Consider the following 12,267-nt stretch of genomic DNA (forward strand, 5'->3'; position numbering starts at 1 on the left):
GTATCAAACAACTTATGCAACTTATGTAAATGGGAAATTATATAATGTAACTACTGGGTTTCAATGAAATTCACCAAGAGCTTTCATAAAAATTTGTTGCTTCAAGATATTGGAAACATTTATTAACCAGCTATGTACTCAGAATACTGACACACTTGGTGGAAATAAAAAGAAAAGTTTAAACTTAAAAACTTCATTTACCAACAGCAGTTGATAACCTTGAAAATGTCTCATTTAATCAGATATCATTATCAAAAGGTACTTGAAGGTTATCAATGCTTTCCTTCACTCGAATGCAACGTTGACCAAACAAATCAATGAGTTTGACCTTTGAGTTATGCTGAGTACACATCAAACATATTTTTCAGATATTGCAGATATGTGGAGGAAATCAACAGCATAAAAGATTCTGCTGGTCTTCAGGTGGCACAGAGGCAACATGGGCAAGCAGCTTATCTGTGTCGGTAGGATGAGCTCCAAATAGAAACTTCTTAAACTTTGTTACTACACATTTGAACTTAATTTTATCTTGTGCATAATGCAGATTGATTCTCATTATCTTTTTAACTTGCCTCCTTCTCACCCTCTTTAATTCTGTCTCTTCATTCTGCAGGACTGGTTCTCCTGCTGCACATGCAGCTTGGTAATTATGTGATACATGTCGACATATTTAAGTTGGTAACATGATGTAAGATGAATCGTTCCATATGTTGCAGGATCATCCTACATCCTCTCCTGTTATTTCACTAACTGGGCACAGTACCGTCCTGGAGCAGGCAAGTTTTTGCCCACCAACATTGACCCATGTCTCTGTGACCACCTCATCTATGCCTTCGCTGGAATGAACAACAACATGATCACAACCACCGAGCGGAATGATGTGACACTCTACGGACAGTTCCAGGCCCTGAAGAACCAGTCAGTATACACATATGCTCAGCATGTGACTCCAGCACACGTGAAAACACACATTAATACATATAAGTATACAAGCATGCATGCACACATATTAACATTGAGAGGTTAAAGGAGATTGTGTTGCTGCTTGCAGGAACAGCAACCTGAAGACCCTGTTGGCAATTGGAGGATGGAGCTTTGGTACTCAAAAGTAAGTAGTGATAAAATGAGCATCAATACTCTCACCAAGATGAACTTGTCGCACAGGTGGAAGCACTCTGACTGTCTTCCCGTGTCCAGGTTCACTACTATGGTTTCCTCTGCTGCCAATCGTCAGACCTTCATCAACAGTGCCATCACGTTCCTGCGCCAGTACCAGTTTGACGGTCTGGATATCGACTGGGAGTACCCTGGTTCCCGTGGCTCCCCGGCTGAGGATAAGCAGCTCTTTACCGTCCTGGTCCAGGTTGGTTATATTATTATATATATATATATATTCAGTTTCTGGTTAGTCAGGTTGTCAGTGGAAGTGAGCATGCTGCCATTACTGTGGTAGCCCCTCACTTGTCTTTTCTTGTTAATGGCTTTGGCTAAAATACAGTCATCAAATGTCATTGAAATAAATATCCAGAACTATCTCAGTTTAAAAAATGCAATGATACAGAAAGTGTAATGTCTGTAGGAGCTGATGAGTGCCTTTGAGGAGGAGGGCAAGAATACCAACCGTCCCCGTCTGATGCTGACTGCTGCTGTCTCTGCAGGAAAGGCAACCATCGACTCTGCGTACCAGATAGCCCAGCTTGGAGCATGAGTACATGAGCAGAAACATTCAAACAATACACACCCTCACATTTGTTCTACAGCTGACAGCCATCACTAAAAATCAATCATCATGTCTGTTTGCCAGGGTGCTGGACTACTTCCACGTCATGACCTATGACTTCCACACTTCAGGGGATCCCAGTGTTGGAGAGAACAGCCCCCTGTACAAGGGCCCTGCTGACCAGGGGTCCATGGTCTACCTCAATGTGGTGAGTGAGGGCTGCTGCTGTGAATTAATTGAATATTTTATGACAGAGCAGACACTCACAGCTACCTGTGCTCTCATATGTAGGACTATGCTATGAACTACTGGAAGAGCAATGGTGCCCCAGGTGGGAAGCTGCTGGTTGGTTTCCCCACCTATGGCCACACCTTCCTTCTGGCCTCCTCTAACACAGCTGTGGGAGCTCCTGCCCGTGGACCCGGAGCTGCTGGACCTTTCACTCGTCAGGCTGGCATACTGGCCTTCTATGAGGTTTGTACTTCTTTTTCTGAACCTGTTTGGGCGTGCCTATTCTATAAGACAGGAAAATCTACTGTATGCACATATATTGTGTGGATCCCTAACCGTAAATCTCTCCCTCACATTAGATCTGCACTTTCCTGAACCAAGGAACCACTCTGGCTTGGGACAGCCCCCAGGAAGTGCCATATGCCTACAATCAGGGAACCTGGCTTGGATATGACAATGTTAAGAGCTTCCAGATTAAGGTATAAAGTTGTATTTCATTATCCAAATTCCTGTTGCAAACATTTAAGGTTATTCAATGCTTGATTTCACCTCTCATCCACTCTACAGACTCAGTGGTTGCAGCAGAATGGTTTTGGTGGAGCCATGGTGTGGAGTTTGGATATGGACGACTTCAGTGGCACATTCTGTGGCCAGGGAAAGTACCCCTTGATCAACTCCATCAAGAGTGGACTGGGATCTGGAGCTTGTATGCATGAACCACACATTCTCAACATAACACAACAAATCGAGGATGTTTCGATCTTATGAATTTCTTTAATTTGGCTCCTCAGCCTGCAGTGCTGGTGCTGGCCCCCTGAATCCAGTCACACCAACCCAGCAGGCTCCGCTGCAGCCTGGCGGCAGTGGCAGCAGCAGTGGTGGAAGCAGCACAGGACAAGTCTAACGGACTCTACCCTGACCCAACCAACAAGAGCTACTTCTATCACTGTGAGCAGGAAAATACGTATGTCCAGCACTGCCCTGTTGGCCTGGTGTTCGACGACACCTGCAAGTGCTGCAACTGGGCTTAAACAATCCATGGTTGAACTTCATGCTGGTGGTTCTTAAGTTAGGAGCTGGATCAACTGTAATGTAGCATAAGACCATCTAACTAAGACCCGTTCAAGAACAGCTCTGTCACCCCTGTCACTGCTGTAACCTACGTAAACACCACATTTAAACCAACTTGAGATCAGTGATGGTTTGTGTGCCTTGTGTATGTTTTCAGTCAGTGAAGTTATAAAACCACAAATCAAAATGAAGTTATTCACTGCAGCATAACTTTGAGCATCAAACATGACCAAATGTTTAGTCATCCTTTGTTTCTCTCTTTTGTTTCGCACAGAGCAGTACAGCAGGAAAGTGGACTCTGTATTAAGCAAGTAAAGACAAACATGATTGACAGCAATAGTCACTGGAGATAAAGCTATGGCAAAATTCAGTTAAAGCATAGAGCAGTTAAAGCATAGTAGCAGAAAGACAATGACTGACAAAGACAACACACCTGGCCACATATTCTCACTACAACATGTGGACACTACACACCATAACAAAAGCTCTTGATTGGTTTGTAACGTAGTACTAGATTATCACAGATTTACTGCAGGAGGAATGTTGTTCCTACTCATCATGTGACACCCTGTAGGTCATTATCACAGTTGTAGTTATCAAAGCAGTGACAACACCATAGACTTCATTCAGTCTTTTTGGAACTTTTTCAGAAAGCAAGACACAAAACCAGGCGTACAATTCATGCAAGCCATTACAAGATACATGGCGAATAAGTCAACAGCGATGGTCCCAAAGACAGTAAGTCATTTGTTTATGAAATGACATAATTCATTTGCTTTATTTTTTATCATGCCAGTGTGACTCAAAATGAATGAATTCTGCAGAGGCAGAAGCAAGTTTTGCGTTCTCTCCCCCTGATGTGACATGCAGATTCCCATAATGAGCTTTTTTTTTTTTTTTTTTTAAATCAGGGGACCGTTAAGTTACCAGCTACCACATACTACAAGGCAGAGTTAAATTGGGGTGGCCAGAGATAAAAGTAAGACGCTAATTTCATTAGAAAGAAAAAAACACAACATGTAGTCTCTGGAACTTGGACCTTTATGTGCCAGAAAATCTCCAGATGGGGCTCTTTAAAGTATGATAACAAGAGATGGACTTTAGAGAACAGTTAGCTGAAGAGTTTAAAAGCAAACTACAGTTACCTCCTGATATGTAGAAAGAGTCTGAAAACTAACAGCTTGAAATTATAGCCTTCAAACAATTAGGATGCTTGGTGATGGTGCATTGAGAAAATAAATAATTTAACACCATTCAGGTTTACTGTGGAGGAATTCTAAGCATTTCATACCTCAGGCAACGGACATCTGGTGTCATAAAGCTGAAATTATCCATTAGGTATGTTCGTATGTATGAAGTAGCTGTTGTGAAATCCGGACAAACAACTTAACACAAACCTCTCATTACAGCAGTGGTTAATAAAAAGAGAGCCTTTAAATTCACTGATAATGGCAGGGCTTGAGGAGGTGGCTCAAAAGGAAACTAATGTGGAAGTCCGTCTGCTTTTTCATGGCCAAAGATTCTACTATATGAGTGTTAATCTTTGACTAAAGCCAACTGCTCAAAAAGCAGTTTATGTCTGTGTAAGCACATCCAAAGCATCTAAAAGCTGTGAGCTGCATATAACATTTAATTTAACATTTACTTTGAGAGAATTCCTTCTGGTAAGTTACTACAGTATAGTAGTACTGCAGTAACTTATCTAACTTATATTTATATTTGTTTATTATTTGTTGCCCCTGCTCTTTTTTGGCGGTAGCGTTCTCCTCGATGGACTTCCAGGTAGGGATGCCAATCCTCAGAGGGGGAGCACAGTGACTTCAGACCCTGCAGACAGTATGGTGCAATTAGGATCACAAATGTGGGCCCACACTTAGGCCACTGCAGCCTGAAATTCACTAAAGAAAATCTCAGCCTGCTTTAAATGCTTCTTGTATTGTACAAGACATCACACACACCTTCCAGAGATTGCCCTCTAATCGGATCACTTTATACAGAGCGATGACAGGGATCCAGATGATAATGAACACAAGTATACACCAGCCCAGAGCCAAGCCCCAGTCTGGGTACTGGATGTTTCCATAGGTTGGCGCCACAAAGGTAATAAGAGACCAGCATAGGACCACCTAGATAAAAAAAAGTTATTGGGGAACATGACAATCACATTCATAGATTAAGAGATTTGTTGCAGAAGCTCCCTGGACCACCCCATCCTTGTCTTTATGCTAAACCTCAGCTTTGATGAATTTACCCTTTGTGTCGCCGCTCACACCTCTAATTATTCAACTCACAGGCAAAACAACTTTTAAATGTGGGGGGGTTCCAATTTGTTTTCTTCAATGGCAGTTTGGTCACTCACAGCTATAAAATACACTTACTCCTCTTCAATACATTTTTAAAATAAATCTTGTACTTTGACGTCAATGTCCAGATTACCTTCAAAACAAAATAGAGCATACAGACTTATACTGGCCTAAAGCCTTCAGAAAGTGCCTAAAGCCTTTAAGAAGTGTGTGTCTGTGAGTGTCTGTAAAGATTGTTTTACTGCAGTACAACATAAAGGAGAAGAACTAAAGAGAGGTAATATTCACCACAATGATGCAGGGGCTGATGAAGAACCAACATGCTCTCCAAAACAACCAGAACCAAAAGCTCTTTTTTCCAACCATCATCTCAATGTCTTTAACCAGGCGGTTCCCTCCTGTAATGCAGGAGAACAACATGCACGTTGGCACAGCTCAGGTCAGTAGAGAGCTGTCTCACTGCTGGTGCTGATGAGTAAGTTTGTCACTCAGTCAACTGCTAGTCAAGGTGTCAGCCACAACATTTTTAGCCATCAAGAATCACTGTCAAATTGAAAGTGGTCAAATCGATCTTTGGTTATCTGATCCTCAACACGTCATTTCCCCAGAGAAGGTAATAGCTTATTGTGAAGTCGGCTATCATTTGCTTAACATGCAAAACTAAATTAGTGACCATGATAAATATTGTATCTGCTTAACATCAGCATGCAAACATTGTCTCCATGAACATGTTAGCATGCTGACGTGAGCATTTAGCTCATAGCCCTGCTGCGTACAGCCTCACAGAGCTATTGCAAGGTTTAAACTCTTTGTCTTGTTTAAAAATTAATATATTTGTCACTCAATTTACCTCTTCAATCGGAAGTCAGAAAGTTCTGAGAAATTGAAATCTGGTCTTGGTCTTTTCATGGGATTTGTTGACTGACAGAAAGAACATGGAATATCAGCATCCTTAAACTTTACTTAACATGTAAAATTTTGCCTAAACTACGATAACAACTTAGAAGACAAACTGGGTGCTCCGAGCAGCATGGACAGACTATGACAACTACTATGACTGCATTGTTCAGTAAATACAGCCAAGCCAATGGAACAACATGTAAAGGTCAGTTCATGATTTTAATGTGTCACTATAGTTTTCATTTATATTTACCATATATGTAGACGATGCCAATGACCTCTATGAGAGCCAAAAAAAGCAGCACCAGGCCGCTAGCAAACTGGTCCATTAGTGTCACCCAGTATATTCCTGCCTATCCCAGACACACGTACACAAGCACGCATGCATGCACGCACGTACGCGCACACACACACACACACACACACACACACACACACACACACACACACACACACACACACTGCAGGTAAGCAGGGTAATAATATTAGGCAGTAGTACTAAAGTTATTGTCAGCAGGTCTGCAGTACCCTTGTGGCACATGGCAGGCCCAGGAGGTAGATGATGCAACATGTCACTATCGTCAATAAAGCACGTTTGGATTTGGAGACTTCAGGGAGGCAATCACACAGGCAGGTGGTGATCACCTCTGATGACAAGAAGAGAGATGGGAATCAGCGAGTGAAAAAGATCATTTGGAACAGTCATGTTGTACATGTATGCCAGTTAGCGAGTTTTGGTAATAGACAATCTCACCTAATTGTGTGAACTGAGAGTCCAGGCCAACTATGAAAACCATAAAAAAAAACAGGATAGACCAGAGAGTGGAAATGGGCAGCCTAGACAAAGCGTCAGGGTAAGCGATGAATGCCAGGCCGAATCCTGCACAAAGATTGAGAAACAAAGCAGAAGAGAACATACTGTATAGCCGCTTTCTGACATTTGTAAAAGGTAAGCAGTATTATAGGTGTCTGACCTTCCTTCACCACCGATTCGATAGGCTGTCCATAGATGTGAGCCATATGACCCAGAATTGAAAAGATGGCAATGCCTGCAAACACACTGGTACCTAGGAAGAGGGGAAAATACTCACAGATACGAATCAGTTTATAGAACACACACTCTATTTCACAGTAATGGAGATTTACAGTATATGTACCTGCTCAGGTAGACAAAGAAGCTATTGTACCTCCTGGCCTCCTATATAAAAAATGACCTTTCCTCACAGCTCAGATCTAGCGAGATAAATCAACTTGATTTGAAATAATGCTTCAGCTGAAATGGTGTTCTCCTACCATGGTTAAAGAAGGTTATGACGACTGAGTCCAGGAAGATGTTGTTGTGGAACTTGCTATAGGAAGCAAGAGTTATAACTCCACCCGAAGCAAGGGATAGGGAAAAAAAAGTCTGAGTCGCTGCATCCTTCCACACCTAAAACACATCAACAGTTTTTCAAAGAATGATTTATGATTGCAAACTTAAGCACTCTTTTCAGCCATGCTAGTGGCATGTGTAGGAATGGCAATGTTGATCTAGTCCAACACTTTGCTTCATGAAATGTTGTGCACACATTCATGGATCCCTGATGTTTCCTCTAAGCACTACCATGAGATTCACATTTATGATTTTCAGTGAAATGTCTCAACAGCTATTGGATGGCTTGCTATGAAATCCATGACAGAAGGTTAATTTTTCCAATACTTTGATTTATGATGAAATACCTTCAAATTATTGACTTTCCCATCAACCTCATCTTGAGGTTCATATATGTTCAGCAAGTTTGCTGAATATATAAAAATGCACATGGTAAACATTAAACCTGCGAGCATAGATGTTAGCATGCTGAACTTTGCATTTAGGGTCTTAAGGTCTAACTGGAATGGCTGGGTTCCTACCTGTGCTTCACTCAGTTTAGTCCAGTTGGATTGGGAGCCAATGTAAAACTCTATCCCGTCTCTAGCTCCCTCTAGTGTCACACCTCTGATCAGCAGGATCAGAATCACCACATAAGGAAATGTAGCTGAGAAGTACATAACCTGGAGAGACAAAAGCCAAAAATTAATGCATGGACCATGATATGTCCATGACAGCATCAAATTGTTGTTGTTGTTTACTGGTGGGAGAAGTTGATCTTCACAAACTGTGGACAAGGACTTGCTATGAGGTGGTGTTGACTTACTTTCCCTGATGACTTGATGCCTCTGATGAGCGCTGCAGCAGACAGTATGGAGCTCAGCAGCAGACAGAGGGCCAAGTGCCAAACTACTGGTCCTGTTTCATCTAGACCACTGGATCTCTGCAGAGCCATGCGGCTGAGGAGGGGGACACCTGACTGTTCAGCCACAGCAGTTTGACAAGTGTGTGTATTTGTGTTTGTTTGCATGTGTGTGTGTGTGTGATTCTTACTCCCAGTACTGCTCACTGGGGCTCTGCACTGGCACTGTGATGATGTGGGATGAAGGACAAGTGCTGTTTTCCTGAGTCCAGTTAGCCACTAAAACTCCACTTGCATTGCAATACACTGGAAAAGGACAGAGGACCAGGGAAATCTCTTGCATAAGATATCTATGTGATGGGTGTATAACAATATCAAATCCTGAGATGCAGTTTTTACATTACATGGGCCCATGGTGCTTGATACTGGTAAAAGACACTTTTCCGATCTTAAATAGGTTTGAGGATACTATCTGCAGTATTTTTCATCTTTACCAAATTATGCTCTTCCAGTTCAGTTTAATTCATCTCAGTTAAACGTTGACATGTAGCTAAGGTCAGGAGTGACAGATTGGATCAACATATCTTCACAAGTTAAAGTGATGAGTGGAAAAGCACCTATCGGTGTGTCGCTGCATTGACTGTCAGCCCAGCTGAAGCAGCGGGACCACGGCAGAGGAGACTGGAAGGAGGCAAACATGTAGTACAGGCCGTAGGCGACGATGATGTTGTAGTAAATTGATTGTATTGCATTTCCCATAACCATGGCAATGCCAGCACCTGAAAAAGATAATGCACTTGTGATTAGTTTTACAGAAACATAAACTACGTTTATAAAGAGTCAAGTGCATGAGCATTTCAACCACGAGCCGTCTAATTGTAGACTAATTGGAAGACAGTGTTAAAATTACCTCATCCCTTAAGCTTTAGTTTAGCGACAAATATTGATTTAGATTAAATACAGAAATTGCAATTATGCTAATTCCATCACGTATTTCACCAATTATTAGCATTAGTTGACATCTTGATTTTACAGTCAACTCAATTAGACATTTTATTGTACCTGTAATGTACTGTCTTACATTTGGAGCTGAGAAAATGAATCAAACACTCGATTAGTCAGTTGATGGAAAATCATTTCATTGTTTAATCCTGAGACATTTGTCTGTCTAAATCACCGAACAATCTGGTTCCAGGTTTTCAAATGTGGCTCATTGCTGCATAAATGCCTGAAATTTGCAGCCCTTTTTACAATAATTTTGCAATGTATCTCTGACACTTACACTTTACTTTCAACCTAATAGCTGAACAGCATTTTACTGTAAACATCAGCCACACTCATTATTTTGGTCTTCATCATTTGGGGTCTCTTAGGCTTACCCTTCAGTATTGGCACTGCTCTCCACACATTTATTGGGCCCTGGCTGCAAAACTGACCGATGGCGCTTTCCAGGGCGAAAATTGGAATTCCACACAAAATCAACATCAGGAAATAGGGAATGAGAAAGGCACCTGCTCACAGGGATACAAGCTTTCATGACATTCATAATACTTACAACAGTGTTATGATAAGTGACTCTTTAGACACTGATGGCAAATAATTACCCCCTCCATTCTTGTAGGCTAGATATGGAAATCTCCAGATATTTCCCAGGCCAATAGCAAAGCCAATCATAGAGAGCATGTACTCTGTCTTGTTGGTCCAGTTTCCCCGTTCAGGATTCTCATCACCATCCTGGGTATGAGGGCCCTGCTCAAAACAGAGTTAAAATAAAGGTTTCTAACTTGTTAGATATTATCTATGCTACAAATTAAGTCCATGAACAATAAATGATGTATGCAATATGAGAATCACTCTAAACCATTATACAGTCTTAGGTTGTCAACCATAATCCACTCTAGTTATTTGACAGATATAGTTACTTTACAAATTAAGATTTTTGTATTTAAAACACATGAAGTGTTTATGAAATGTGCTACAAACCCAATCACAAAATTAAACTACCCAACAGTGTGCAGTAGCACAGCTGACACAATTAGTTAACTGACTGACGGAAAATTATTTGGCAACTATCTTAAAAATGTGGTCATTTTCATGCAAAAATAATTCCCTGATTCCAGCCTCACTAATGTATGGATTTTCTGCTTTTCTTTTTAATTATTTAAATTTGTTTGATTGATTTTAATCGTTTTTGGACTGTTGGAGATGTCACTTTGACCTCTGATTAATTGTGACAGCATTTCTCTGTATTTTCTGAATTCTTACAAATCGACTAATCAATCGATGCATTAAGAAAATAATGTGCAGATCAATCCATTTTCATTAGCTGCAGTCTAGAAGTTATGGTTTTAAAATGAGCTCCATCCCAACTGACTAGATAACTAAAATCCTGCTTTTACATTAATGCATGAGTAAAAATAATGAAAGATAATCGTAAAATAGTCACAGAGGCCATTTGTCTGCATTGAGTTGACTACTTTATTTTACGTACATTTTCTTGATTATACTTACATACTTTTACCTAACTGAATTTTAACATTTTCAATGCAGGACTTTTACTTGGAACAGAGTATTTTTACAGTGTGGTATTAGTACTTTCGCCATAGTAGACCCGAAGAATACTTTTTGAATGATACCTGTCACCACCTGTCAGTCATGTTGGATAAGGATGGGAGAGTAACAGATGTCTGAAGTCCTACCTGATCAAGATGAGTAGAAGGATCGTTAGAACTGTTGGAGCCATGTTTCAACATTTTGTTTCATCTGTTTCTGATGATCTGAAGAAGAAAACTGAAATGGTTCAAAAGAAACCCCAAAGTCACAAAAACCAAACTTCCTTGGCAAAGATCCGTGTCAGAGAGACAGGTTGGCTTTCAGCTGGAGGTGAACCCGTCAGCAGTCTACATGCACAGTCTGTGTTTGACAGTTTAAGGTTTCAAGGTTTTGTGTAAACAAAGGCAGCTTTCCTCAACTATTATTTCAACAGTTCACATGCTAATTAGATCAGTGACTGTATCCATTGTGTAAATCATCAAAGTGTTAATAAGCCTATATCAACTGACTTTTGAATCTGTGGTTTAACTGATAACATTAGCTAAATGCTTTTTAAAATATTACTGTTTAACTGACCTATTTGATGTTGTCAGTATAGAGCTGTGAATAGTTGAATCTATAACAATGTGTATTTTAGAAGCTGATCATATTTTTTACTGATACAGTTTTGAGCTGAAAAGTAACTAGTAACTAACTAAGTATCTGTCAGATTAATGTAGTGGAAATATAGTGGAGTAGATTAAGTGAATATATATGACATACCACGGGGTATAATTTAAATGAATAATAAAGCCCTCACAGCTTTGAATCACATTGTTTTCCATTGTCATTTCAAATTGTCAGACCATACCCAAGGCAATAAACAACTCATTTTTCATTGTGGAAGAGCTGCATTATCTTTTGTGCAATTCTTTAGACTGTACCTTATTGATTCCACATCATGAATTCTACTTGGGCTCTTTGAACAAAGAGAACGACAAACACCAACTGGTGTTGTAACTACTTCACCGTCGAGTTGAAGTCCCATCAAACAAGGTCTACATGGTCTGTGGGTTTGTGCATGAAAATATAATAGAACAGATAGAACAAGTACATGTCTGTGTTACAGCTGGAAAGAGAGCCACATGAGGATATTTACAAGAGCACATGAACTTTCAGTTAATGTAAGCCACTGTGTAAGCCCCACAGGGGAAAAAACAGCCATTCAACATGCATAATGCACAAACAAACCAAAAGGTCATTCCAGGCGTTATAACACATAAACATACTTAATCAA

At 40.5% G+C, this 12,267-nt stretch overlaps 2 protein-coding genes across 2 annotated transcripts; one reads left to right on the forward strand and one right to left on the reverse strand.

The window, feature by feature from the left end:
* Nucleotides 1-439: 439 nt before the first annotated feature.
* LOC139350678 (acidic mammalian chitinase-like) lies at nt 440-2,982 on the forward strand. The gene is given in 12 exon segments (XM_070992204.1): nt 440-464; nt 614-643; nt 717-918; nt 1,052-1,108; nt 1,198-1,363; nt 1,580-1,716; nt 1,805-1,928; nt 2,012-2,194; nt 2,311-2,430; nt 2,519-2,657; nt 2,743-2,845; nt 2,847-2,982. Coding segments are annotated over 12 exon segments (1,422 nt in total).
* Nucleotides 2,983-4,735: 1,753 nt separating this feature from the next.
* On the reverse strand, nt 4,736-11,191 carry LOC139327891 (sodium- and chloride-dependent neutral and basic amino acid transporter B(0+)-like). The gene is made up of 15 exons (XM_070957911.1): nt 11,138-11,191; nt 10,043-10,187; nt 9,818-9,949; nt 9,056-9,217; nt 8,630-8,744; nt 8,403-8,535; nt 8,119-8,259; nt 7,519-7,654; nt 7,200-7,292; nt 6,980-7,105; nt 6,754-6,872; nt 6,479-6,578; nt 5,614-5,723; nt 4,981-5,148; nt 4,736-4,849 (listed from the first exon to the last, which is right to left on the reverse strand). The coding sequence occupies exons 1-15, from the start codon at nt 11,189-11,191 to the stop codon at nt 4,736-4,738; spliced, it is 1,848 nt and encodes a 615-aa protein (XP_070814012.1).
* Nucleotides 11,192-12,267: the final 1,076 nt, after the last annotated feature.

Source organism: Chaetodon trifascialis, chromosome 3 (genome assembly GCF_039877785.1).
Source record: "Chaetodon trifascialis isolate fChaTrf1 chromosome 3, fChaTrf1.hap1, whole genome shotgun sequence".
In the NCBI taxonomy this organism is placed as follows: domain Eukaryota; kingdom Metazoa; phylum Chordata; class Actinopteri; order Chaetodontiformes; family Chaetodontidae; genus Chaetodon; species Chaetodon trifascialis.